The sequence below is a fragment of the Ambystoma mexicanum genome, chromosome 4q, assembly GCF_040938575.1.
Source record: "Ambystoma mexicanum isolate Mex_15411 chromosome 4q, UKY_AmexF1_1, whole genome shotgun sequence".
Lineage (NCBI taxonomy): Eukaryota > Metazoa > Chordata > Amphibia > Caudata > Ambystomatidae > Ambystoma > Ambystoma mexicanum.
Genome location: NC_090928.1, coordinates 533,762,455 through 533,786,054, shown reverse-complemented (window position 1 = coordinate 533,786,054; position 23,600 = coordinate 533,762,455). Strand labels below are relative to the sequence as shown.

Here is a 23,600-nt window from a genome sequence, read left to right as displayed (position 1 = left end):
AACTTTCTTTGGGATAAGGACAGATGGGTCTTTATCTAACCCTTTCCTTTTAATAAGGATGCCTGATGTTGAAAACACTACCACTTTGTGTCTACCTCTCATTTTTGACCCCACCCACGTAGCAAAGAGGTAAAGCATGGTGTGAGGAGATATCAGGACAAGGAGGAAAGAATCACTGAGGGTAACAAAGTGGTGGAGGGAGAAAGGAGGAGGAGGTGACCAGACAAAAAGAACCAGAAGGAGGAGGGTAAAGGTAACAGTAAGGAGGTTGCAGAGAGAAAAATAAACATGCAGAGTGGAAGAGAAGCCAAGAGGGGAGGTAGCGAGGAGCAGAGCATGACGAGTAATCGGGGGCAAAGAAGGTGGGAGACATGCGAGGCAGGAAAGGAGGAAAAGACCAAACCTAAGCAAGGGAAGAGAGCTAAGGAGGGGGATGTATTCCAAACCTAGGCCTAATAGGCTAAGGAGGTTGTTGACACCCAACTCCTAGGAGAGACTATGGTAGTGTGAGAAGTGCCAGTAGTGTTGATACCAAAAACCCCAGGGCCTACCACAATTATTGCCAAGGTCCAAAAGAGGCTGACACTTGGCCCTTGTGTAGACGTCCCAGATCAACAAGGGTGGTGGTGCACGAAACAGATCAAGAAAAGAGCAACATCCTGACATTTACAGAAGTCAAGCATTTATACACAATAGCCAACACATAAGTGCTGGGGGCACTAAACCCCAAAATACAGTGGCTTTCGGTCCACCAATTGGTAGAGGCTAAGGGAGAGAGAGAGATACTAATTGGCTGAAGCCCTGTAAAAAGCTTGATTTACTTGTGTTACTTTGATGCCCCAAAACAGTGCTTCATTTCGATCTAATCCCTTAGCATTTCTTGTTTAATAATGGGCCTTGAGACATTGGCTTTGAGTCAGTTATCTGTTGATCCCACAACTGTGACAAATGGGAAACAGAGATAAGCCTTTCATTTACGGTATAAAGAAAAGCATTGGCATCAAAGTTGACAAAACTGTTTTGGAGAGCACCACCTTTGCAGATTCAATGGCAGGGTTAAAATAAGTGATTTGGCTTAAGCCTGGACAGATATTTGGTCATTTCCTGGTTCTGTGCCTGTTTATCTGCCCCTCCCCTTGTATCTGCCCTAACTCTTACAGTATGTATTGTGTAGCTCGTACTTTGGAGACGATGAAGAATTTAAGCGTGACCTACATCTTGATGAAAAAGGGCCGGAATGGGCAGTCTGAGCCCTTAAAACAGGTAACATCCTTTGTTTAGGCAGGAGGAAAATCTTCTCACCCTAGATATTAGAGTCTTGTTTGAGAAACTATCTTAAATAGTCCAAAAGCCCACATTATGAGCTAGATTCAGGCAGCAGAATCAGTATGTGCTATCCACACATTGGTTAGGGGGCAACTGACGCAAAATGATACTCAAATTGATGCCTACTGCTTAAAGCTGGTTATGTTAAAGTTAACGTACATGTATTAACATACTCCAGAATCCCAAACAGACAACACAGTTTATCAAGCTCAATTCCAGACTTCTCACTAAATTAATGTGCCATGGGTGTGATAGCCCGTCTACTGAAAACAAATAAGGATAAATAGCCTGTTCTATGGGTTGGTGTCCATGTAGGATGGAATGCTTAAACAATCACTAATTAATTTATCAAGGAGTGGAAGCAATGGTGCACTTATTTCATTTTCTCTCCTTTGCCTGATAGAAGATAGGGCCTTGCCAAGTGCCGCTGCAAGAGTGTATCACTTCAAATTCTCTCCTCCTAACAGTGATGCTGGGAATGCATCGGAGGGACAGGGCCTCCGTATCCTTGTCCTTTACTGCTTTTTATCATATGTTCTGTCCGCGTAGGAGTTCATGTGGGACTCCTGTCGGTGCAGCTCTTTCTCTCTTGGTTTGGTGAACAGACCCATGGGATACCCTTATGGCACCCATAGGTAGCGGTGCAACCCTGTGCCCCTAGTGTATGTTTTTGGGCACCTGTGTGTGACCCACAGAGCAGGGCACGAGCTGGTTGCAGCTCCGTGCTGAAATGCCTGGTGCCCTGCGTGTCCTCCATTTTGGGATGCCCAGGCCCTGTCATTTGGAATCGGTAGATTCCGGATAGAGACAAAATGACCCCCATGGCCTCTTGCCTTCCATCCCGTTACATTGATCTTCCCTAAGTCCCGGGAAGCTCTGCCTCTGTCCCTTCCCCCTGACCTGCTGTTGGGTGGAAGTTCCATATATGGTAGTGTGGGGAAGTGCCGACTAGACTGGCTGGAGCCTTCTCAATGACCGTATGTTGTGGGTACGCCTGTGGGTGGGACCTGGGTGAATGGAGTGTGTGACGATTATGCATTCTATGTTGTGGCTGTCTAGTATCTGGTGGTTGACACAATGGTTGAGACAGCCCTGCCCGAAACCGGTATGAATGCAGCTTGGAGTGTTGAATGGCTTGGTACTTGTCCCAATACACATAACTTGTTGTGAGTGTCTGGAGAGAAGTGAATGGCCTGAATGCCCCGTGTGCCTGATTGGTTGCCTGTCTGCATGAATGACCGTAGTCATGATTAGATGCTTGAGTGTGACCCAGCGGAATGAATGGGAGATCAACAGTATATCTGGGGACCTCTCACTGCTAGGTATCGTGTTCAGAAGCTGAAGTCCACTACGACGATTAACTGGAGTACCTGAAGCTTGATCTTGAAACCCTGCTGGACGCGAAGAATTGCTGTTGCTCTCCTTCGCAATCTGAAAGCTGCTGTGCTTCAAGAACTGACCCAGAGAGGACCTGGTAAGGCGCCCTCTTCCCGAGCTACGAGGGACCATCGTGCACAGCGGATCTTTGCCTAAGCTCCCTGGTAGACAGACCTTCGACAGGCTGCCGACCCGATACAGGGATTGCTGCGGAACTCGAAGGAGAAGCGCCCGGACTGTTGTCCGCCACTGTCGACGACCGTCATCGCCGACTGGAGCCGCCGTGCTCCCGTTGCCTAAGAACTTCATTAATCCAAGGACGCTCTCGTCCGCTTCGTCGCTGCTGTATCCTGCGGGAGAAGGCCTGACCGTCGACGTGCCGAGGAGCATCCACCGGTGGGTTTTCCGCCACCCAAAGACCACAGAGACGCCGACAACTCAATGCCCTTGCTGGGCCAGAGTTCGTCAACTCTTTGCGGTCCAGAACTATTGACCCTGAGGTGCCCCGCACGCCTCTTTCTCGCAGGATGTTTACGCCTCCCAGTCAACGAGCACCGCTAGGAACGACGCGGCCACTTCACCGTCGTAGCTCGACCTGTTCGTCGGACATTCGACGACCCGTGACTCCTGCCTGAAAGGGAGGACACTCAAGAAGGGCCGTTGATTCCCCGACTTTGGGGTTGCAGAACTATTGGAAAGTCTAGTGTGAACGATATATGGACTGTCCTTGTATCTTTCTTCTACAGGTTGCCCAGGTGGGGGGGATCTCCACTCAGAACTGTGCCTAGGTAACAGGGCCAGTATTCTGCCAATTGTTCAACCATCTTGCTTTCCTTCCTCTCTCTACTGCTGGTTTCCTCTTTATTTTGATCTGTGTGTCATTCTGACCGTATGCACTTTAATGAGACCTGATAACGTGGTACCACTTTAGAACTGTATATATTTACCATTGTTGATTTCTGAGTACAAAGTGAGTTATCGTATTAATGTACGTGACCTTGAATATTAATTATATAAAGACTGTGTTGTAACCGATACAGTGTGTGGACATTCCGTTGTGGGTGCTTGGGGACTACACTGTACTTAAGAACCAGCCTGCATCACCTCCTGAGAAGCTAGGCCTTGATTGCTCGACCATACTACCGAATAGAGAATCTTGGCTGGGGTCCCCTGTGCCTCTCCTCTACCATATAGAGAGCAGAAGTACAGGCACCCCCCTCCAGTCTTTAAACTAACATAGGAACGTACCCAGAGTTCCATTACCTGTTTTGTATAACCTATGTGTCACCCTATGCTTTGAAGAATTTTGTTTGCAATTGTGTAGATCTACTGCCTGGTAATAAGGAACAGTTTGAGTGATTGTTATTTTGAGAATTCGCAACTCTAGGCGAGACTATACAGGGTGAGCAACAGGTTCCAGCACCCATGGTCTTCACCTCTGTTGCAAATATCAACAAACACATACAGGTCTATTTTGATTGCAAACTGTATTTCGCCTATATTATAACTGTGAAACAAACCTACAACTCAGGTCAGCCCAAACCAGAAGCAGCGTTAAGACAAACATTCATTAGCAGCAGATGGCGTGTCATTACCTGGCATTGTTAGTGAGTAGTCAACTGTTTCTGTGACGGAGTGAAAGAGCTGTGACTGAGATGCTTTCTTCAGCTGGTAAAGGAACCCCCCAAGTGCAGCCAGGTTCAGCTTGTCTGCAGCTCCATCAAACAGCCTGGAGTAAAAAAATGTTAAAACATACATAAGCATGTGACAATCTGTGGCATGTATTGCACACTCAAAAAGTTGTTTGATTTCTTTCAGATCGGTTGGATGGATAGGTTCTACTAGACTCAAACTTGTATTTAAATAAAAAGCAGGTGAGTAGAAACTCAGACACTATGGGTTGGGCATTTGAAGAGGCATGAGCAATACTATGGAGATCTAGATAGTTAGGGAAGGGAATCTGTTAGGGTAGCTGGTAACCTAGCTGATAGTTAGGGATAGAAATTATTTAGGTTAGAGCAGTATGTAATCCAAAATAAGGCCTCAGTAGATTGAGGGAATGAGAGTAGAATTGTGCAGGGGGATAGGGGCTACATGCCTCGTCAGTAGAGAGGGAGCACCCTGTGAGAAACCTGAAGGTGTCTCCCTAGATAGTCCCCGGGGATTTGTTATCCAGGTGGCCAGGACACGGCCATCGGTATTGGATCCAGTTCCTGGGGGTGGACCACTGAGGGAGGATCACTAGGAGAGGGGTTCCTCGGGGAGTGGAAGTGGGACACCGACGGGTGAGACGTGGTATCCCCTTATTTCAACACCTTTTCCCCATCCTCTTCCGTAAGACATTCAAAAACCCTACCCCTCCCTTTTCCGACACAAACACTTTCGCACAACATGAAGGACAATGGACTAACACCAGAGCCGTTTACCTGACGTGTCCCAATACAAGGGTCAGGCAATGGATCAGAATCACACACACTTGACAGCCCTTTCCCTTCCCCACCAGGATAAAAGGTGGAGCAAGAGAGCACAGTATGAGCAGGGCAGACCGCACAATGAGACAGCTATCCAGGCCCAGCAGTTCAAGAGGAGGAGAAAGGCAGAAAATACTGAGAGGCTAACAAGGAGAGACACAACCTTGTCCTTTTTGACTTAAACCCGCGAAAGATCCGCAGAGTGAATCGTAAAACCAAGGACAATAAACCAAGTGTGTTGCAGCAGATGCTGGCGGTACTCACAGCGTGTCTGCGCTGATAAGCAGGAGCGAGGGAACTGTACAAGTGTTAAGAGAAGACCAGCTGCAGAAGGAACCGGCACCATGTGAGTGCTAACCCGAGAGAGTCTGGTTGATCCCTTATTGAGTAAAACTACAGATACCAGAAGGTTGTAGGAGAGCCGCCAAAACAGGTCAATGTGGTCATACAGGAGGTCTAGCAAAATCCCCATACAATCGAATGTCTTTGATCTACAAACAGTTAACAAAAGCAAGAGAAATGAATCTTGCATCGTGAAAGTACAAGGGAAGTGAATCCCGCCAGTATTGAAACTATTGAAATGGCAAGATGAACCCGACGGAGCGGGGCCAGTAAAGAGGGGCGAAGCTGAAGTCCTGAGAAACAGTGTGTTGACAAACGTAAACCCGACAGAGGGATGTCCGCGGTGAACTGTTTAAAAAGACATTGAGATTTGCGAACTGCAGAAAGACATTGAACACGGTGGAAGGAGGCTGAAAGATTTGAAAGGGGTCTGTGCCCAGAGGAGGGGGATCCGGGGGTAAAGAATCCTCACCCTAAATAAAAACCAGGAGACAAACTATCATTTGTTAAAAGAACTTTTTGTTTTGATATTTGAATACGCCAGGCCCTCTAAGGCAAGAGACTTTCAAGAGAAACAAGACTGGCCATCGATGGCCCTGATAGCTGAAAGCAGAACTGTTGTCTCGTGCTGGGGAAGCTCGAGAGTATACTGTGCTCCAAGATCCCATTATACCCCGTGCACAAAACGTGGGGAAGGGAGACCCAAGCTACCTCATCCTGACATATTATTTGTGAACACTTCTTTCTTTCTTCTGAATACTATCCCACTCTCTCTGTGTATTAGTGTAATATTTGGCAATAGGTTTCTTAGTATAGGCCTTTTTTATTTGACAACGCCACTAGGACTGCCTTTTTTTCATTTGATGGTCGGCACTTGCTCCCATCTTAGATTTAGGTTTAAAATAGGCGTTTTTCCAACCTGCATACAGTTTAACACACACCCTTGAACTGTGATCACATCGCTTGTGTCTGTCTTTATTGTTGGCACCATGAGTTCCTTACATCCCCCACCAAACCAGGAGAAGGCCAAAACAGTGAGAACCACACAGATACTTTGTAGATGTGGGAGTGCACAAGGCACATATTAATTGTTTAGGCAGAGGAGTGTTCTAAAGCATTTTTAGTCAGGCACGAGTTGCGTAGATGGGGAGAGTATGCCAAATCAGTCTTAGGCAGAATGGAATTTTATAGGCTGCTGAGTGCATCAAAGCGGTCTCAGGCAAACATGAATTTCGTAGTTGTGAGGTGAGGTATCATGCCAAATCAGTCATAGGCAGGCACGCATTTTGTAGGTGGGGGAGTATACCACATCAGTCTTAGACTCACATGTTGTTAAGGGTAGTTAGTATTACACATAGTGCATGTTACTATTAAATAGATTATAGGGCCACGGTAGAGGGGGAATTAGAGTAGAACTGTGTAGGAGATGGAGGGAGAGATTTGTGTGTGGATGGGGGGCACACCAAACAAACAGAAGGCCAAAACAGTGAGAACCCCACATGCCTTTTGTAGGTGTTGGAGTACTCACAGCCAGCCTTAGGCACACATGCATTTGGTAGGTGGTGTTTTACACCAAAGCAGTACTAAGCACACTCAGACTTTGTAGACAGAGCTGCAAACCAAAGAATCTGAGGCAGACAGGGATTTCATAAGCTGGCGAGTACACCAAAGCAGCCATAGGCAGACATGATTTTTGTAGGCAGAGGATTATGGTGAATCAGTTTTAGACACGCATTAATTTTGTAGGTGTGTGTCTATGCCAAAGCAGTCGCAGGCACATGTGAAGTTTGTGGATGGAGGAGCACACAAAAGCAGTTTCATGCACATGTGAATTTTGTAGACTGGGAGTACCCAAAGCCGTTTTAAGCAGACCTGTGATTTTTAGGCCGAAAAGCATGCCAAAGCAGTCATATGTCGATGTGAGATTTTTATTTGTAGGAGTATGCCAAAGCATTCTTAAGTACAAATGAATTTTGTAGACAGAGGAGTGCATCAAGGCTGTCCTAGGCACGTGTGGACTTTGTAGGCAGAACAGTATACTGTATGCCACAGTAATCTTAGGCAAAAGTACATTGTATAGGTGTGGCATTACGCAAAAGAAGTTTAGGCACATGTGAATTTTAAAGGCAGGGCAGCATGCCAAAACAGTGTTAAACAGTCTGCTAATTGTTGGGCAAATTTGAATAAAATTAACATACCTGAATCTGCGGCAGTGCCTAAACTTGGTATGGGACGGGATAGAGGTATGGGGAAGAATAGGTGTTGGGTGTTTCTCACTTGCTACAGCAGTGACTTTCTGCTGGTGAAGCCAAGAAAGAACATGGGTCTGTGCACCTCTCTATGGGATCAATCAGTAGCTGCAGATCTCTTCATATGCAAAGAATAGGGCCACCTACCGCAAGTGAATCTAGTGCATTGGTAAAAATGTAAATATGCATGCACCTCCACCTCTGTCGTACTTGCACTTGGGGACAGTGGAGATGGTTCAAAAGGAGTAGTGGTAACATTGCCCGAGTTAAAAAAAGAGTGCTACCCACAGAAGACAAACAAGACATGATTCCTGAAAATTCCCCACCACTGATTTCTTAGAAAAAAGACAGCAACGAAGAACATGTCAAATATTATGCTCCATCCAAGATTGAGATTCAGACACCACTTCTTTGCAGGTATCAAAGAAAATGAGGGGTACAACGGGGTAGAACAAATAACCCCAATGATAACTGGTGGCTGGAGCCAGAGTACCAGATGACAGAAACCACAGATGAAGCCGGATAATGGCTCAAAGACGATTGGGGAAAACCCGCTATATATCAATCATCTTTGAAGATGAGCCTGACCAGGCCATGCTTGACTCTGGAAGTAGACAAAAAAGACAAACGGGTTCGGGCTGACCTGGTATTCCCTGAGCAAGTGACTCCCCTACGTCTGGTCCCAGAAATCTGTGCAAGGGAAGGCCTGCCGGAGGTTCAACATTGGAACAGAGCATTCTGTGGCAGAGATGCCTGTACACCCTCACACCCCCCCCCCACAGAGGTAGGATAACCGCTATGCAGAGATGAGCCTCGGCAGTATAAACGTCCTGGTCAGGTGGAGCCACGCTGAGCCAAAGAGCCTGTGGCAGCAAGGATGGCAAGCAAGACACTAGCTGAACGCCTGAAGGGTGGAGTTCTATCTGACCGAGAAGCCCATGTCGGAGCAGGAGCAGAGACGGAAAGACACCTGCTTCGTCTGCTTGCGTGACAACTAAGAAGCTGTGATGGGCCGGGAGGCCAGTAACAGACAGCGAGACAAGACCATATGAGGGAGCCTGGGTCCCAGAGCTCCACACAAGTTGGACCGTAGCTACAGGAACCAGTTGCCATGTGGAAAGCTGACGAGGTTGCGGGAACCTGAGAAACCCGATGGAAAACATACAGCTAAAAGGCACGAACATAGTGAATAACGGCTGTGAATGTTATCAAGGTTGTGGGGGCTTCAGAAGTCTGAGTGTGCAAAAACCCTATGAAAGGGGGATTGAAAGTAAAACAAGAATTGTAAATACAGCTGGGAAAGCTATCAAGGTTACGGGAGTCAGAGACCCCAGTGTGCACAAACCATATGAAAGGGGAACTGAGAGGAAGACAAATATTGTGGATAACGGCTATGGAAGTTATCAAGGTTACAGGAGCCTCAGAAATCCAGGTTTGCACAAACTGTATGAAAGGAGAACTGAGAGGAACACAAATATTGTGGATAATGGCTATGAAAGCGATCAAGGTTTTTTGAGCCTGAGAAACCTGAGTGCGCCGAACTAAAACCATGGAAAGTGAAAAAGGGAGTTTCCTCACACAATAAAGAAATGCGCCACACATGTATTTTGATAAACACATTTTAGATTTTAGTCATAATGTATACAGATTTTCCAAATCTTATAACAACAAGGTGCCCTTTTGGATAACACGTGTTTCGACACAGCAAGTGTCTTTGTCAAATCAGGGCCAATTACAATTTAAGAGTAAAACAAAATTCAAAATAAAAGATTTCCAGTTTCCATGCACATTCAATTAGTCATTCATGGACCAGATATAACAAAAAGTATTGAAGTATAAAAGTTGACAGAAAAAACGGGAGAGGGATCGGGTAGGGGAGGTAGGAGTTTGCAGAAACACAGGGAAAATGTACATAAAGTCAGTTCAGGAATATCTGCAATTGTTCTTCAATAATACATGTTTATGCAGCAAGGAGTGAAAAATATTTAAAGTAAGTTCACATGTCACTGATCACACATTGCATAGTTGTGTAAACATACAATAACAACTGGAGTCACAAACCTACTGCTTTAATCGGTTAAATTCACAAACTTGTTGTTATCAGGTTCAGACAAAGTTGAGATAGAATAAACATAGATTACCTGCCTTAAATTAGCCCAGGAATTATCTAAACAGGTACATTTTTAATAGTTTTCTGAAAGTAGCTAGGGAATTAATTTGCCGCAGGTGTTGCGGGAGAGAATTCCAGGCACGAGGGCCCACAGAAGAGAAGCATCTATCTCCCCAAGTGGTTGTTTTAGAAGGGGGAATTACTAGTAGCCCTTGTCCCTTGGATCACACAGTAAGAATGGGCCAGTGGGTTGCAATCTTGGATGTCAGATAGATTGGGGCGACAACATGAATGCATTTAAAAACAAGATATAGGATCTTGAACTCTATCCGCTGCTGTCCAAGCAGCCAGTGAAGACCTCTACAGAACTCTGAAAAAGGCTGGAAGTTGAAGTCTGTTGGATAAATAGGGGCTGAAGAAATGGAGAAAGGTGGAGAGATTGTGGGGGTGGCTAACAAGAGAAGATGTTTGGTACTGAGAGGGAAATGGAGGAGGTAGTAACATCAGCAGTGCAGAGTGAAAAGAAGGTACTGTTGGTAGCAAAGGAGATGGTAACATAAGGAGAAGAGAGAGAAAAGAAGGTGGTGGTAGCGAAGGAGCTGGTAATTTCAGGAGTTGGTAAGGTCAAAAGACAAAAGTTTGTAGGAGGAAGTGACAGGAAGTAAGAAAGAAGAGGTATGAACAATGACAAAGGAGACGAGTTTATAGAAGGTGGCAAGGTCAGAAAGAGGACAGGTTCGAAAGTGAAATACAAACAGTATCAAGGTGGAGAAAGGAGGTGTGGGAGAAACGGTTTCAGGGCAGGAGTTATAGCCCTTAGTCCAGGAGGAGATGGAGACCTCAGGACATGGGTATGACACAGAACTGGTCATATAATATGACAGAAGTGGTATGGATGAGGTGGGAGGAAATCAGAGAGAATGGCCCAGGGACCCCTCACCAACTGTCCCTGCTGGTTACTACCAACAACCTGGTCACCCACATGACGTGGTACCAGAGGCAGTCAAGGGTTATGGCACCTCAGAAAGTCAGCATCTAGAATAGACCAAAGGACAGGGATTGGGAACCCCGCAAACTCACAATGCTAGAAGAGGGGAGGTGAGACAACCTCTATTGAACTTTTAAGACTTCAACATTGGCTCCAGAGGCCAAAGGCTGGACTATTTACATCCAGCAGGAGACCTTCCGTTGGGAGAAGGCCATCCAAATTTTTGTTTTTGCATGCCGTTGGTGGATCCCAGTATGTATTGCAATTTGGTCCTACTTGTAAATAACCCCCTGATAAAATTAATACACCTTCTTGGTCCCAGTTGTCCCACATGACCAATGATAGTCATGTTTTTCCTTACTTTTCCACCATAATTCTTCCTATACCTATTGCATCAACAAAATGTTTACCTAGTCATTAGGAGGAGAGAGTGAACAAAAAAATCTACTAGTCTGCACAATCCTTAGTATTAGATTAAAATGGTGTCCATGGGTCACCGTTAGGAGCCAACTAACAAGTAACTAAGTCTAGGACACCCTGCCACCTGTCAGCTGCCACCCGCAGACCTCATCAACAAAGCCTTACTTCAGAGACTACGTACTTTACGTAAATTAATGACTTTATTTAAATTACTGTACTTAAATTTAAAGTCTTAATTATTAATTACTTTACTTAAATGAATTACGCACTTACTTCACAAATTACCTTCCCTCACAATTAAAGCGACTTATGGCTGCTGCTGCAATTAAAATACGATTGAAGTCGGATATGCATATGTTAAAGGGTCTAAGGCTATAGTGGTATGCTCACCAAGGGCCTGTGCTAGCGCACGTGAGTGGTAGGTGGAGAAAAAGTGGGCAGGGATATGGCAAGCAGCAGGCAGCAGATGAGAATCAAGTAGCTCCATTCCAATTAGCTTAGTGGGCAAATACTCTATGAGGATCCGTGTGTTTCCCTTCAGGCCACTTTTGCTTGAACCCTGTTTATCAGGTACGGTTTCAGCACTGCAGGGAAAACACATATCTGTGCCTGCACTCCCCCCCTGACTCTTCTCTCATGCGGGGTGACACCCCCACAGTGCCAGTGTCTTGCCACCTGCCTCTCCTCACCCAACTCCATCCTCAAATGCGGGGGACCCCTTTGCAACCCCCAGGGCTTTAAATGGGCTGTCGCCCACCACTGGTTAGCCGCAGCCAGACTGACACCTCATGAAGCCCGTGTAGCGGCTGCACGGTTACACAAGCTGCCTGCAGGTGCCAGCACTTCAGATTATAAAAATAAAAAAAGCACTGCCTTTTCTTTTTTCTAAAGTGAAGTACCGACACCCGCAACCCGCAGTTGTAACCAGGCTGCCTGATGTCTATGTACTCAAACAGGAGGAGGGCTGGACTGCCCGGCTCTCCTTTTGTTTCAGAGTAAATAGTCATCAATCAGCTGGGTAATTACTATTTACTCTGAAACAAAAGGAGAGCCAGGCAGTCCAGCCCTTCTCCTATTTCAGAGTACAGAGACATCAGCAGCAGGCAGACCTTTCATTCAAGGAGCCCGTGGTTAAAGCATTGCCTACCACATGGGTCCTTGAATGAAGGGGCTGCCTGCTGCGTGTGAGCTAGGGCACATTGGTGTCACACCTTTGGTAAGCCCAGCCCTTCTTTTGTTTAAAAGGAGGGGCTGGGCGCGTTAAAGGTAATAATGCCAGTGCACCCCAGCTCTAATTCTTTTACCAGCCCCCCCACCCCCTTAGACAAGAGGGGGGCTCTTGTTAGGGGGCATCGCCTAAGTACACCATACTTAAGCCACACCCCCTAACGAGAGCCCCCTGTCGATTTCTAATCCCACTTAAAGCGCTGGCAATGGCGGTTTACCGCAAGGCACATTCACTTCTACCACTGGGCACACTCCCTCCCTCTACCTCCGCCCCTGTGCTCTACCTAGCCTAACCCCCACTTCCAACCTCAACCCCACCCTGCCCAAACTTTACCTTCTTACTCCGCTGCAAGTTCTGCCCACTTTGACTGAACGGTCATCACGACATGCCGCATTCTGAGAAAGCGGCGTGTTGGAAGTTTGTTTTATGAAGATTCAGAGAGCAAGAGGACAGCGCAAACTGTGTAAGCCACACTGAGTAAGGCAATGCAATGTGACTCAGAAGGGGCAGTGGCCGTAAGGTGAAAATGGCGGACGGGAAAGACTGAGGAGGAGCCTGGGGAACATTGGCACTGCACAGGCATTTTTGTGACTCTTCTACTCGTACGAAGCATCTAGCATTCAAGTGTTCTTCTCTTGCTCTGTATCAGTATCAGCCACTCTAGGTTAGGCGATTATGATCCCATTTACCTGAGGCCTGCAGTGTCATTGTAGACAAACCCACCATCTGCATCCTTATTGGCTCTTAATCTGAGGTAGGATTGGTGGGGGCCATGTAAGCAGCAACGACCCATGGCTACTGCTAAGCGAAGTACACTGAAGGAGTTCCAAAAAGATTCAATACAAGTTTAAGCACTGTCAGTAAGAACAAACCACCATCTTTTGCATTATACAAAAAGCATTTTAGGCTAAGTCAGCAACTGTGTACCTGTCTGCTTGTGCAGAGAGTGTGCAGACAGCCTTGGCAGCGAGGGTTCCGCTCATTAGGCTGCCTCCACGGAAGTCAAAAGCTCTCCCCTTGCTACACTCCTTGACAAGGTCCTGGATAGGAATGGGTTGGATGATGGGGTACTTTCCCAGAGAGCCGTCATGATCAGCAGCTGCATCCTGATGAAAGCCCTTGGAGTGGCCGCCCTGCATTCCATCTGCATTCCGCTGTGATTGGGTTATGCTCACCCCAGGTTGGGAGGTGCCATCACTGAAGTGGGTGTGCTCCAGGGTGCTGATGTACTCACATACCCTAAAAGAAGTTCAAGTCAGGAGTAATCAGTGAAGAAGAAAAGTCTGGAATAAGCAAGTTGCCATCTCATTAATTATACACCAGAACAACAACTGAGTACAACCCAAGCATAAAAACAGACAAGGACTGCATGTGATTGAGTAAAAACACGTGACAGTAGTTCTATAGTGTTTCAAATCAAGAAACAGAGCTTCTCTGGAAACATGCTAGCACTGGATGAACGATTTATTCAGTATTCACACTGTACTTCATAGTTTGAGGAAAGTATTGCTGGTTTGTTAACACATTTACCCTCCACTGACTGGTCAAATAATGTGTGCAACATTTTAAATCCTTTTTGAAAATGCACATTCATCATTACAATTATCAAAATACTGTATTTTGGATGTAAACATCCACATGAAATGCATACGAAACATTACAATCATTAAAACTACTTATCCAAGAGTGCAATAGCTCAAATCCATGTCACAATGTTCCTAGTTCCTTTATTCAGCAATAGCTCTTCCCAATTCTTCAATTTGTTAGTTGCTTGTGTCTAATACTTTGCTTTGCATCATAACTTTTGTTTAGTAAATAAACATAATTTCCATGAAAGCACAGGAGCATAATAGAACCCGGTCTAATTAAAATGGTCAAAAAAACGTTACAAACAATGATCTGATTGATCTATGTAAAATCAGTATTTTATTCAAGAGTCCGGGTTCATTTCATGTTCCTTAGCTGAAGAGCTCCCTCTATAAATGATTTCAGGCACCAAGCAGTAGACAGAATATTGGCCTCCCATAGAAACTATCAAATGTTAGTCATCATTGCCTTATGTGCAAGTTGGGCATGAGGGGAAACAAAAACCTTACTTAAATTGATGTACAAAGGATAAAGGAAAAACATCATTGAGGATTCAAGAGAGTCAAAAAAGAGTGGACATATTACACCAGTTATATTTCTCCCTCTGTTAGAGGAATAATCCAGGTGTAAGCAATTGATTCGAACTCTAGTTAACATGCCACTATGCTTAAATAATGTTTACCATGGGAGGTAAGCCTGGATACCCTCATTCCAGCACAGGAGTTCACAATGACGGTTTTGACAGTTTCTCTAATTTGCCGGTTTATCTCCTTTCAGTCAGACTAAAAGAGTGTCTGTGTAAAGTTGTATGTGCCTCTCCAAGAGGAAAGTAAAACTATTACAGTTGACTGGATTGCGGTTTAGATCAGTAAAGGTTAAACCTTCCATTACATATGCAATGCACGGTACATGATGTGCCGTGTCGGTTGACCAGATATCTTTGATAACATGGTTTGACGGAACAGCTTTTGCGTTGGCAGTAGCCTTTGAAAATAGTGCCTTGGTGTCACATATAGTGAGGTAATCCTAACACTCTATAGCAGGCCAATATCGGAGTAATACTATAATTGTTCTTTTACTTTTCCAGCCATCACCAACATGACCAGTTGGGCACCTCAAGATCCCAGTAACGACCAGTGACATTCTGACTACCACACAAATCCATGTTCTTCATCCATAACATTTAACATGTACATAAAGCCAGTCAGTGAATTCCATGCTAACCATAACATTTGTATGTTGATATTATTCATGTGAAGGTTTGTTTATTTTATTTATATGGCGCTCCTGACCCAAGGGTATCTGGGCGGTAGTATAAGGAGGACGGTTAGATGGCATAGAAATGTTTTGCAATAATGGTTACATGGTAGATTATCTGCAAGTGAAATACAATTTATACAGTCAGGAACACATATAGTACATATAGCAAGACAATAAGCAGGGGTAAAAATAAGCCAGAGGTAAGAGCAGTAAGAAAGAAAGGTAGGAGTTACTTTTTGTTAAGTAGCCATGTGATGACGTGACTTCGGAATGAATCAAAAGGATGGTTTTGATATTCTGTGGGAGTGAGTTCCATAGCTGTGCCGCTATAACCGGAAACTGGTGCCGCCAACTCTTAAGATTATGCCTGGGCACCACTAGACAGGATGTGTTGGAAGATCTTGTGATCCTAGGTGAGGGTTTCCAGGTGAATTTGTCCGTGAGGTATGGTGGGGCTTGGTGGTTGAGCGCTTTGTGAGTGAGGCAAATAGTTTTTAGGTCGAAATTTCTCTTTTATGGAGAGCCAGTTGTGGTGCTTCCTTATGACTGAGATCTGTTCTCTTCTAGGGATATTTATTGCTGCTCTGAGCGCATTGTTTTGCAGGATCTGCAATTTGATAGTTATCGATTTGTTAGCGCCTAGGTAAAGGCCATTACAATAGTCCAATTTGGACCGTATAAGAGCTCTGGCCAATGTAAGGCAGCTGTTGGGTGACAGTAGTGGTCTACATGCCCTGATCAGTTTACCGGTATAGGTGGTGGAGGAGGCAGTCATGTTTCTCTCTTTAATTAGGTTAGAGTGGGCATCGAGATAAAAACCTAGGGTTTTTACATGCTTGGCAACAGGTATGTTGTTCCCATCAATAGTAAAGTTAGTATAGTTAGGGCTCAGTTTTTGGAGGTTATTAGGAGAGCCAACTAAGAGTAGCTCAGTCTTATCATTCAGGCACAGGCCATGTGTGGCCATCCATGCCTGAATAATGGTGTAGACTTCATTAATCAGTCTCCATAAGCCATCAAATCAATGACTACAAGATTGCCAGATCCTTGTCGGAGCTCGATTTAAAGTGCCTGCCTTAAGGTGAACCAAAGAGCAAATATCCACGGTAACTAACAGCTCAAGCCCAGAACCAGCAGTGGCTCTCCAGCATGAAATTGGCCAGATTAATACCACCTCACTCTGCAAGTGCAATGTCACTTGAACTCATCACCAGCAGCAAACTCTCCTTTACAGTACAAATTGCCAAGAAAGCATCCTGGCACCAGCTCTTGCACCTGCTCAGAACAAACCTCTACCTGCCCTCTCCCACATGATTGGTTTTAATGCCTGCTTATTATCTCTGACTCCAGTCTAGCGCCACCATAGAACATTTTGCACACTGACTACTGTGGTTACAAGGAATGACAAGACTGACCAAGTGTTGCCATAAAGGTTGCTATAGACGTTTATTAAATGATAAACCAAACCTATCTATCCTTAACTCTAGGGGATTCCCCTACCTAAACGAAAGAAACTCGGGTGCTCATCAGGAAATCTGTGCGAGTCAAAACAAAAAGGCACCATTCCCGTCACAAACGCTCCTACTCTATTCCTGTCACTACAACAAAACACCCTAAAGTCCAAATACTGCTCGTAATCCAGGAGAATGATTCCCTTCTGCATGTAAAGCATCCAAACGCCCCTCAGGTTGTTCAAAGCAAGAGTTCCACAAATGTTCTGGTTCTCCGTGACCCAACAGAAAATAAACAATCACATGAGGTTCTTGTGGGGCTAGGAGGATAACTCCCTCCTCCTAGCTGATTAGCTGGTTCCCTAATGTCTTCCACAGTTCTTAATAAGGGTTTTACTACCCTTAAGGAGGTTTTCACAATCTAGGTTTTGTACAATTCTTGATCTGCCCCCACTGGGACAATGAAGCTGTTCTTTGAGTCCCTCTCGACGCTCCGGCACCACAATTTTGTGGAACTGTATCACACAATGTCTTATGCGTTTCTGTATTTCTTTACAGCGTACAGTCTTGTAACTTCCGGCCCCCTCGCAGACTTTTACGTGTTCCCATTAGCTTCTCCTGGGGAACTCTTCGCTGGTTTCACCCGGGGTCGTGGGTCCACATGTTAAGATGTATTTCTGAACTCTGACCTGGTGGGCAAAGGTTCAGAAGGCCACCCTGATTTCTTGGAAAAGGGTAACCTTCTGGACAAGCCAGACCAATCAAGGTAGCATTGGCAGTGGTCAAGACTAGGTCTCAGGAGGGGAGAGGGTGACCGAAAGCCTACAAGGACACTACAAATCACTCCCAGTCAGGTGTAGTCAGGTGTATATATTAAAAATTCATAACATTTATTTATTCTCCGCCTTTGAAATCAAACACAAAGCAATTATCAACAGTAATACCTCAAACCAATACAACATTACTATAGCACATATATACAATACCAAGTGGCCTAAAGGGTAAATGCACAAGAACGAGTCCTCGTCGCTGTCACAACCTAGGTATGGTATCCCAGTTGCCGCAGATACTACTCTCCCAGTTCCGGAAAAGTAACCTTCTGTCTTCGAACACGAAGTCTCTAACGTGATATGCCAAAGACTTCCCTCCCAAGAGCTCAGCCTACAATGAATCTATTCCACCTGTCAGGCTGAGGGCTTGAGTGAAAAGGCAGGAGCAGACTCAGCAGAGCTAAAGGAGGGAAGAACAGAGCAGACGTTCAGAATGCAGCCAGGTATTGCCGAATCAACAGCAAACAACACCCCCCAAGTACCCACTCTTACCTGTTCCGTAGCAAAATGTACCAGTAACCTACTAGTAATGGACACAAAGGGGGATTCTTATATCAACGGTGAAGGAGGAGTACACCAGTGTCTCAGGACTTCAGTGCTGCAAAGCGTACCAAGAAGATAGCCACAGGGTTCCAAAGTAGAGTCAGCAAAGCGTTCCAAATCAAAATCCACAGTGTTCCGAAATAGACTCAGCAAAGCGTCCCAAAGAATATCCTAAAGTGATCCAAATCAAATTCAGCAAAGCGTCCCAAAATGTCCAAAGCAATCCAATTGTAGATTCAGCAAAGCGTCCAAAATAAACAGTGTCAAAAAAGAATGAATTGAAGTAAACAAAATGAAGGGCAAAGAAAATAAGCGTTACTTCACGCTAGTTCCTTTATTTTCGTGTTCGAGTATATTAAGCGTCACAGCCAAAGGATTTTAGCAAGTGGAGGTCGAGATGCAAGCCGAGTTCAAGGATTCTGGGGAAATCAGTCGAAGAGGGGCGGGCGTTGGAAAACGGAAGAGAAGGCAGGGGCGAAGGTTTGGAGTTAGCACAGGATTCAGGATTAAACAGGAGTCAGGAAACAACGCTCGAAACTAACACAGTTTAGGAGCGCTGGGCACTCGAACAGACAGTACTAAATACGGTCTTCAGAAGACACGGCAACGTGGTGCGTGCGTGTCAGGTGACCAACGTAGCAGGAAGATGGGAATTGTAGTTTTTTAACGGGTTCTGTGTGTTGAAGAGCGCTCATATAAATGCCATGGCAATTTCCAACAAGAACGGGATGTGACAGTCGCGCTCTGAAACACTTGCGTATGAGCGCGATACAAATAAAATATCATATCAACCTAGAAAGAAAGGAGGCAAGCAGTGCAGATAGACTTTAGGCAGTTCTTCATCAATCAATCCCTAACTAAGAGGCAGTCCAGTCCCTAGGAAGAGTGGAGCCTATCACTCAAAAGTACTTTCAGGTGCAGGTGCACGGAAGGGTGCAGAGGAGCGAAAACAGGGTATCTTCCAGGGGCTGTAGCAGCTCAGAAAGGTGGGTGAGGCAATGAAGAATAGGTTCCGACTATTCCAGTAGGGTCTCCCCAAATGGACAGGAGAGGTTCCAGGAGTTGGGAATCGGGCGGTAGCACAGGCTACCTGTGGAAAGGTGAGTGGCCCTCAAGGGACACTCATGCGTAAAAAGTGGATGGATCGCTTTAGGGGCCAGTGGTAAGGATTGCAAGTACTCACCGACCCCTGCGCCCTCTGGACCAAACTTTGGCAGTCGAGTCCACTTTGGTTGCAGGTTCAAATGCTACAATTGTGCGGCTCTGCGGCTTTCAGCGGCTGAGATATTACGATTATCCTGTGGCAGGATAGTGGTGATTTCTCTGCTCCTGGTGAAGGGATCAGGCCAGTTTCACTGTAGCAGGTTTCAGGGCACAGAGGGGCACAGCAGCAAGGCACCTGTGAATTTCGTCACCACGGCTGGGCGACACGATGACTGTGTGTACTCCGGTTTTGGGCGCTCTCTCTTTATTCCAGACCTAAGAATGCCAAGTGTACGAGATTTGGTATGAGATTCCTGTGAACACGGAGCTTATGATCTACCAAGTTTCAAGTGTCAACTCGAAACGGCGGCGGTTTCAGAGCAAAGATCCTGGGCAAGCTGGTCAGTTCGCTGGTTGTCCCAGGAACACTTCCAAAGAGGCTTACTTGCAGGTTCAGATGAAGGTGCCGTGAATAGTTAGTCCCACTATTCAAATGGGTCAAAGCGCCTTTGCAGACTTTCTGGTTCGATCAGATGCAGAGGGGACGAGCGGGACAAAAGCAGGCTCAGGGTGCCAAACCTTCCAGCGGGTCACCAGCGGTTCCTCGACTCGGCTTCGAAGTTTCAGGATACTTGGATCCTATCCTAGGTTCGGTGAGAACTCAAGAGCACAACCTGGTATGGGTTTTTGGAGCCTTCTCCTATCCAGAATCTCCTTTGCGCCAAAACGAAGAGGACCCAATGGGAGATCTGCTCACATACAGGCACACCAGAGTCTAGGGCATTTGGAAACGAAAGGAAGACCCCCCCAAGCGCACTGTACTGTAAGGTACTCTGTGCACTTGTAACATGTTGCAGAAAAGTTGCACCATAGGAGAGGACTAAGGGAAACAAAGTCTCTCAGTACTGACTGTCTTTAAGGGCATGCAAGTTCCCCATAACATAAAAGTGAGTGAAAGCCCAGTGAAGTGCAGCTGAGGGCTGTGCTCCACTGGCAAAAGTCAGACTATGGTGTTTAAACAGCAGCAAAAAGTTGGGGGTACACAACTGCAGGGAAAATTACATGTGAAGGTAAATCTTTCCTAACACCACACATCTTAATTCAATTTCTTCCTCCGCGTCTCAACTCTCTCCACCTAGAGTTATTGTGGACCACCTTGGACCAGCAATAACCGGTTACGCCTCCTCCACAGTCTCTCACTCTCTCCTGATAGTACCCTATGTGGCTCTTCTGTAGGTTATGGGAGTCCCTCTCCATGAGATCCTCCTACATGTGAACACCCCTGGGGGGACTATTGGTTAGCAGCCTCACCTCTGTAGCCTCATGTAAAGGGGTTCTCCCGTGTGGTGAAGTGATGCCATCTGAAGGATCATCACACTACCCGCAAGGTTAAAGATATCCAAGAGTAGTGCGACACTGAAAGACATGCACTAGCTGCCCCTTCAGGCCAGCAACAGCTTCAAGAGTTTCAGCATCATTTTTTTTTTTTTTTAAACTTCACATTTTATTGTATTTTCAAATTACAGAGGGAAACAAAAATGACATTTCCCTTCTTTCCCCCCTTCCGCTCCCTCCCACTCTGAGGCTAAACTAACCTCAAAACTCGATATGCGGTTAATGAAAATAAGAACAGCACCAACATCCTAGTAGTTACAATTCCTCTCTCCAGGCAGCGTGACAAACAATTTCAGAAAAATCCTCTGGCGGGATGAGGGGGACAGCACATCATCCCCCCCGCCACACAAAAATCCAGGCAGACAAGAACAACTCACACTCCCATATATTTTGAGACCCCATCCACCCCATTTCCATCCGAGCACACCCCATGACGGGCCCCTGTAATCTTTTCCATCCAATAAATATCCTTGGCCTTGGACACCCATTCCGCATGTTCCGACAATCCCTCCTGTTTCCAATGACATGCCGTGGCCGCCAGCAACAGAATATGAATCATTGTAGGCAGACCGCAATAGTCATCCTCCAGCTATTCCAAACCAAACACCAGCATGGGCTTCAAGGGGATATCTACACCCTCCACGGCCTTTATCCACCCCAAGACCTCTGCCCAATACACCTGCACTCTCTCACATGCCCACCACATGTGCAATACGTGGACCGCAATCCACAACCATGCCAGCAGAAATGGCTGACCCCAGCATACATTTTGTAAAGGCGAACCGGATCATATTGCCACCGATGGAGGAGCCTAATGCCATGTAACATATACTGGCAGGAGACCGACATCTTAAATGCCTTTCAAAACATCAGCAACCAGAGTCTGTCATCTATCTCTAACCCCAGGTACCTTTCCCATCTACCCAGTAGACCATCTGTCCCCCTTCCCAAAGCAACCACAAAAGCACCATAACAAGGTGTAGATCAGCCCCTTTATATCCAAATAAGAGTCCAATATCCTCTCCACCTGAGTAAGCTCCCTCTATAGCGGCAGTTTCCATTTCTCGTCCATGAGAACCCCTTTAAGATGTAAGTATAAAAGACTGGGAATGCCCCTAAATGGAGCCCTTCCTCTAACTCCTGGATAGATATAAACGTACCCCCTCTCCACAGTTGCACCACCCTGGCCAAACCCCCATCAAACCATGCTTGATATCTGAGCAAATAAGGAATCTCTTCCCTTATCCCATGTGCCGATAAGTGACTCATTAGGGATGGCCAACAAGTGACCCCCCGCATTCCCGCCCTGGCCGACAAAGGTCGCAAATAAGCCCCAAGATGGGATGCTTACGAATCCTCTGTGGGATCTTCCCCCTAGGGACCCACAACCATTCCCAACTGTGGCCGGCCCCAGATGGAGATTCACAAAGAAATCCCACTGCCTATCCCGTTCCTCCCGTAAGTAAGGGAACAACATCTGCAACTGCATTTCCTTGTAGTACCCAAAAAGATCTGGAAATCCCATACCCCCTCTCTCCTTGGGGAGTAGCAAGGTATCGTAGGCCACTCAGGGTTTCAGCCCTTGCCACAAAAACCTCAACATACGCCCCTTGGCCTCCCTGAACAAAGCCTCTGGAACACGTATAGGAAGAATCTGAAAAAGATACAGGATCCTAGGGAGGAAGGTCATTTTCAGCACATTAAGACATCCCATCCAAGATATAGCAAGTTTCTCCCACTTGGACATATCCCTATACAGAGTTCCCAGCAAGGGGTGGTAGTTGGCCTCACATAAATCCCCCAGTCTACGGGTGAACACCACCCCTAGATAACAGAGCATCTCCAAGCGCACCTCCATCCCCAGGTGTTCCAGTACTCTCAAATCTCTTGTGCGATCATTATCAAAAGGGAACAGAACCGACTTAGCCCTATTAACTGTTAACCCGGAAAAGGCTCCAAATTTACCTACCACCTCCAGAGCGGCGGGGATCGAGGTACGCGGGTTGCACACGTGAAGCAACACATTATCGGCATAAAGCCCCAACTTGAACTTGGACCCCCCCCGTATGAATCCCCTCCACTTGAGGCCCTAAATCGCTCCGCCAGCAGCTCCATCGATAGGTCGAACTGAAGTCCCCCTCTGCAATATGAAAGCTCTTGAGTCCTGACCATTACCGCCACCCTGCCGAAGGGGTAGAGTACAAGGCCCAAATTCCCCTGAGCATATTGTCGCCAAACCCGTACTTCTCAAAAACCCCTACCGGAAGGCCCACTCCACCCGATCGAAGGCCTTCTCTGCATCCAAGGCCAAAAGTGTTGGTTACCCCCTTTACCTTGGGCCATGCCCATCAGGTGTACAGTCTTCCGCAAAGTATCTGCCCCCTGTCTCACCTTAATGAAACCTACCTGATTTCCATGAACCAATCCCGGCATTAAGTCTTTCAGCCTAGATGCTAGCGCCCTTGTAAAGATCTTAGCATCCACATTGCGCAGGGGTTATTGGGCGATATCCCACCAGGACCTGGGTCCCTTCCCTCTTTGGGGATCACCGATATCAAGGCATGCCTAAACAACACAGGGGCCCGTCCCGTCTTCAATATATGATTAAACTGCTTAACTAGATGAGGTGAGAGGAACCAGCAAAAAAGTCAGAGCCCTGGTGTAAAACCATCATCCCCAGGGGCTTTCCCAATCTGCAAGCTCCGAAACGCAAAAAGGACCTCCTACAGGCCCAGCTGTGTCTCAGTGGCCTGTACCTCTTCTCTGCTCATCCGGGGAAGAGCGATATCCCGCAAATACTTTTCTATCCTTCCCTGGTAC

At 46.2% G+C, this 23,600-nt stretch overlaps 1 protein-coding gene across 2 annotated transcripts in view; it reads right to left on the bottom strand.

Annotated features, from left to right (window-relative positions):
- ARFGEF3 (ARFGEF family member 3) overlaps positions 1–23,600 on the bottom strand; it is a 1,236,769-nt gene that overhangs the window by 454,663 nt on the left and 758,506 nt on the right. For both annotated transcript variants that reach the window (XM_069608078.1, XM_069608079.1), the window contains exons 19-20: positions 13,439–13,750; positions 4,299–4,432 (exon numbers count right to left, since the gene is read on the bottom strand). In XM_069608078.1, coding sequence (XP_069464179.1) covers positions 4,299–4,432; positions 13,439–13,750 — 446 coding nt within the window. The remainder of the gene's footprint in view (positions 1–4,298; positions 4,433–13,438; positions 13,751–23,600) is intronic.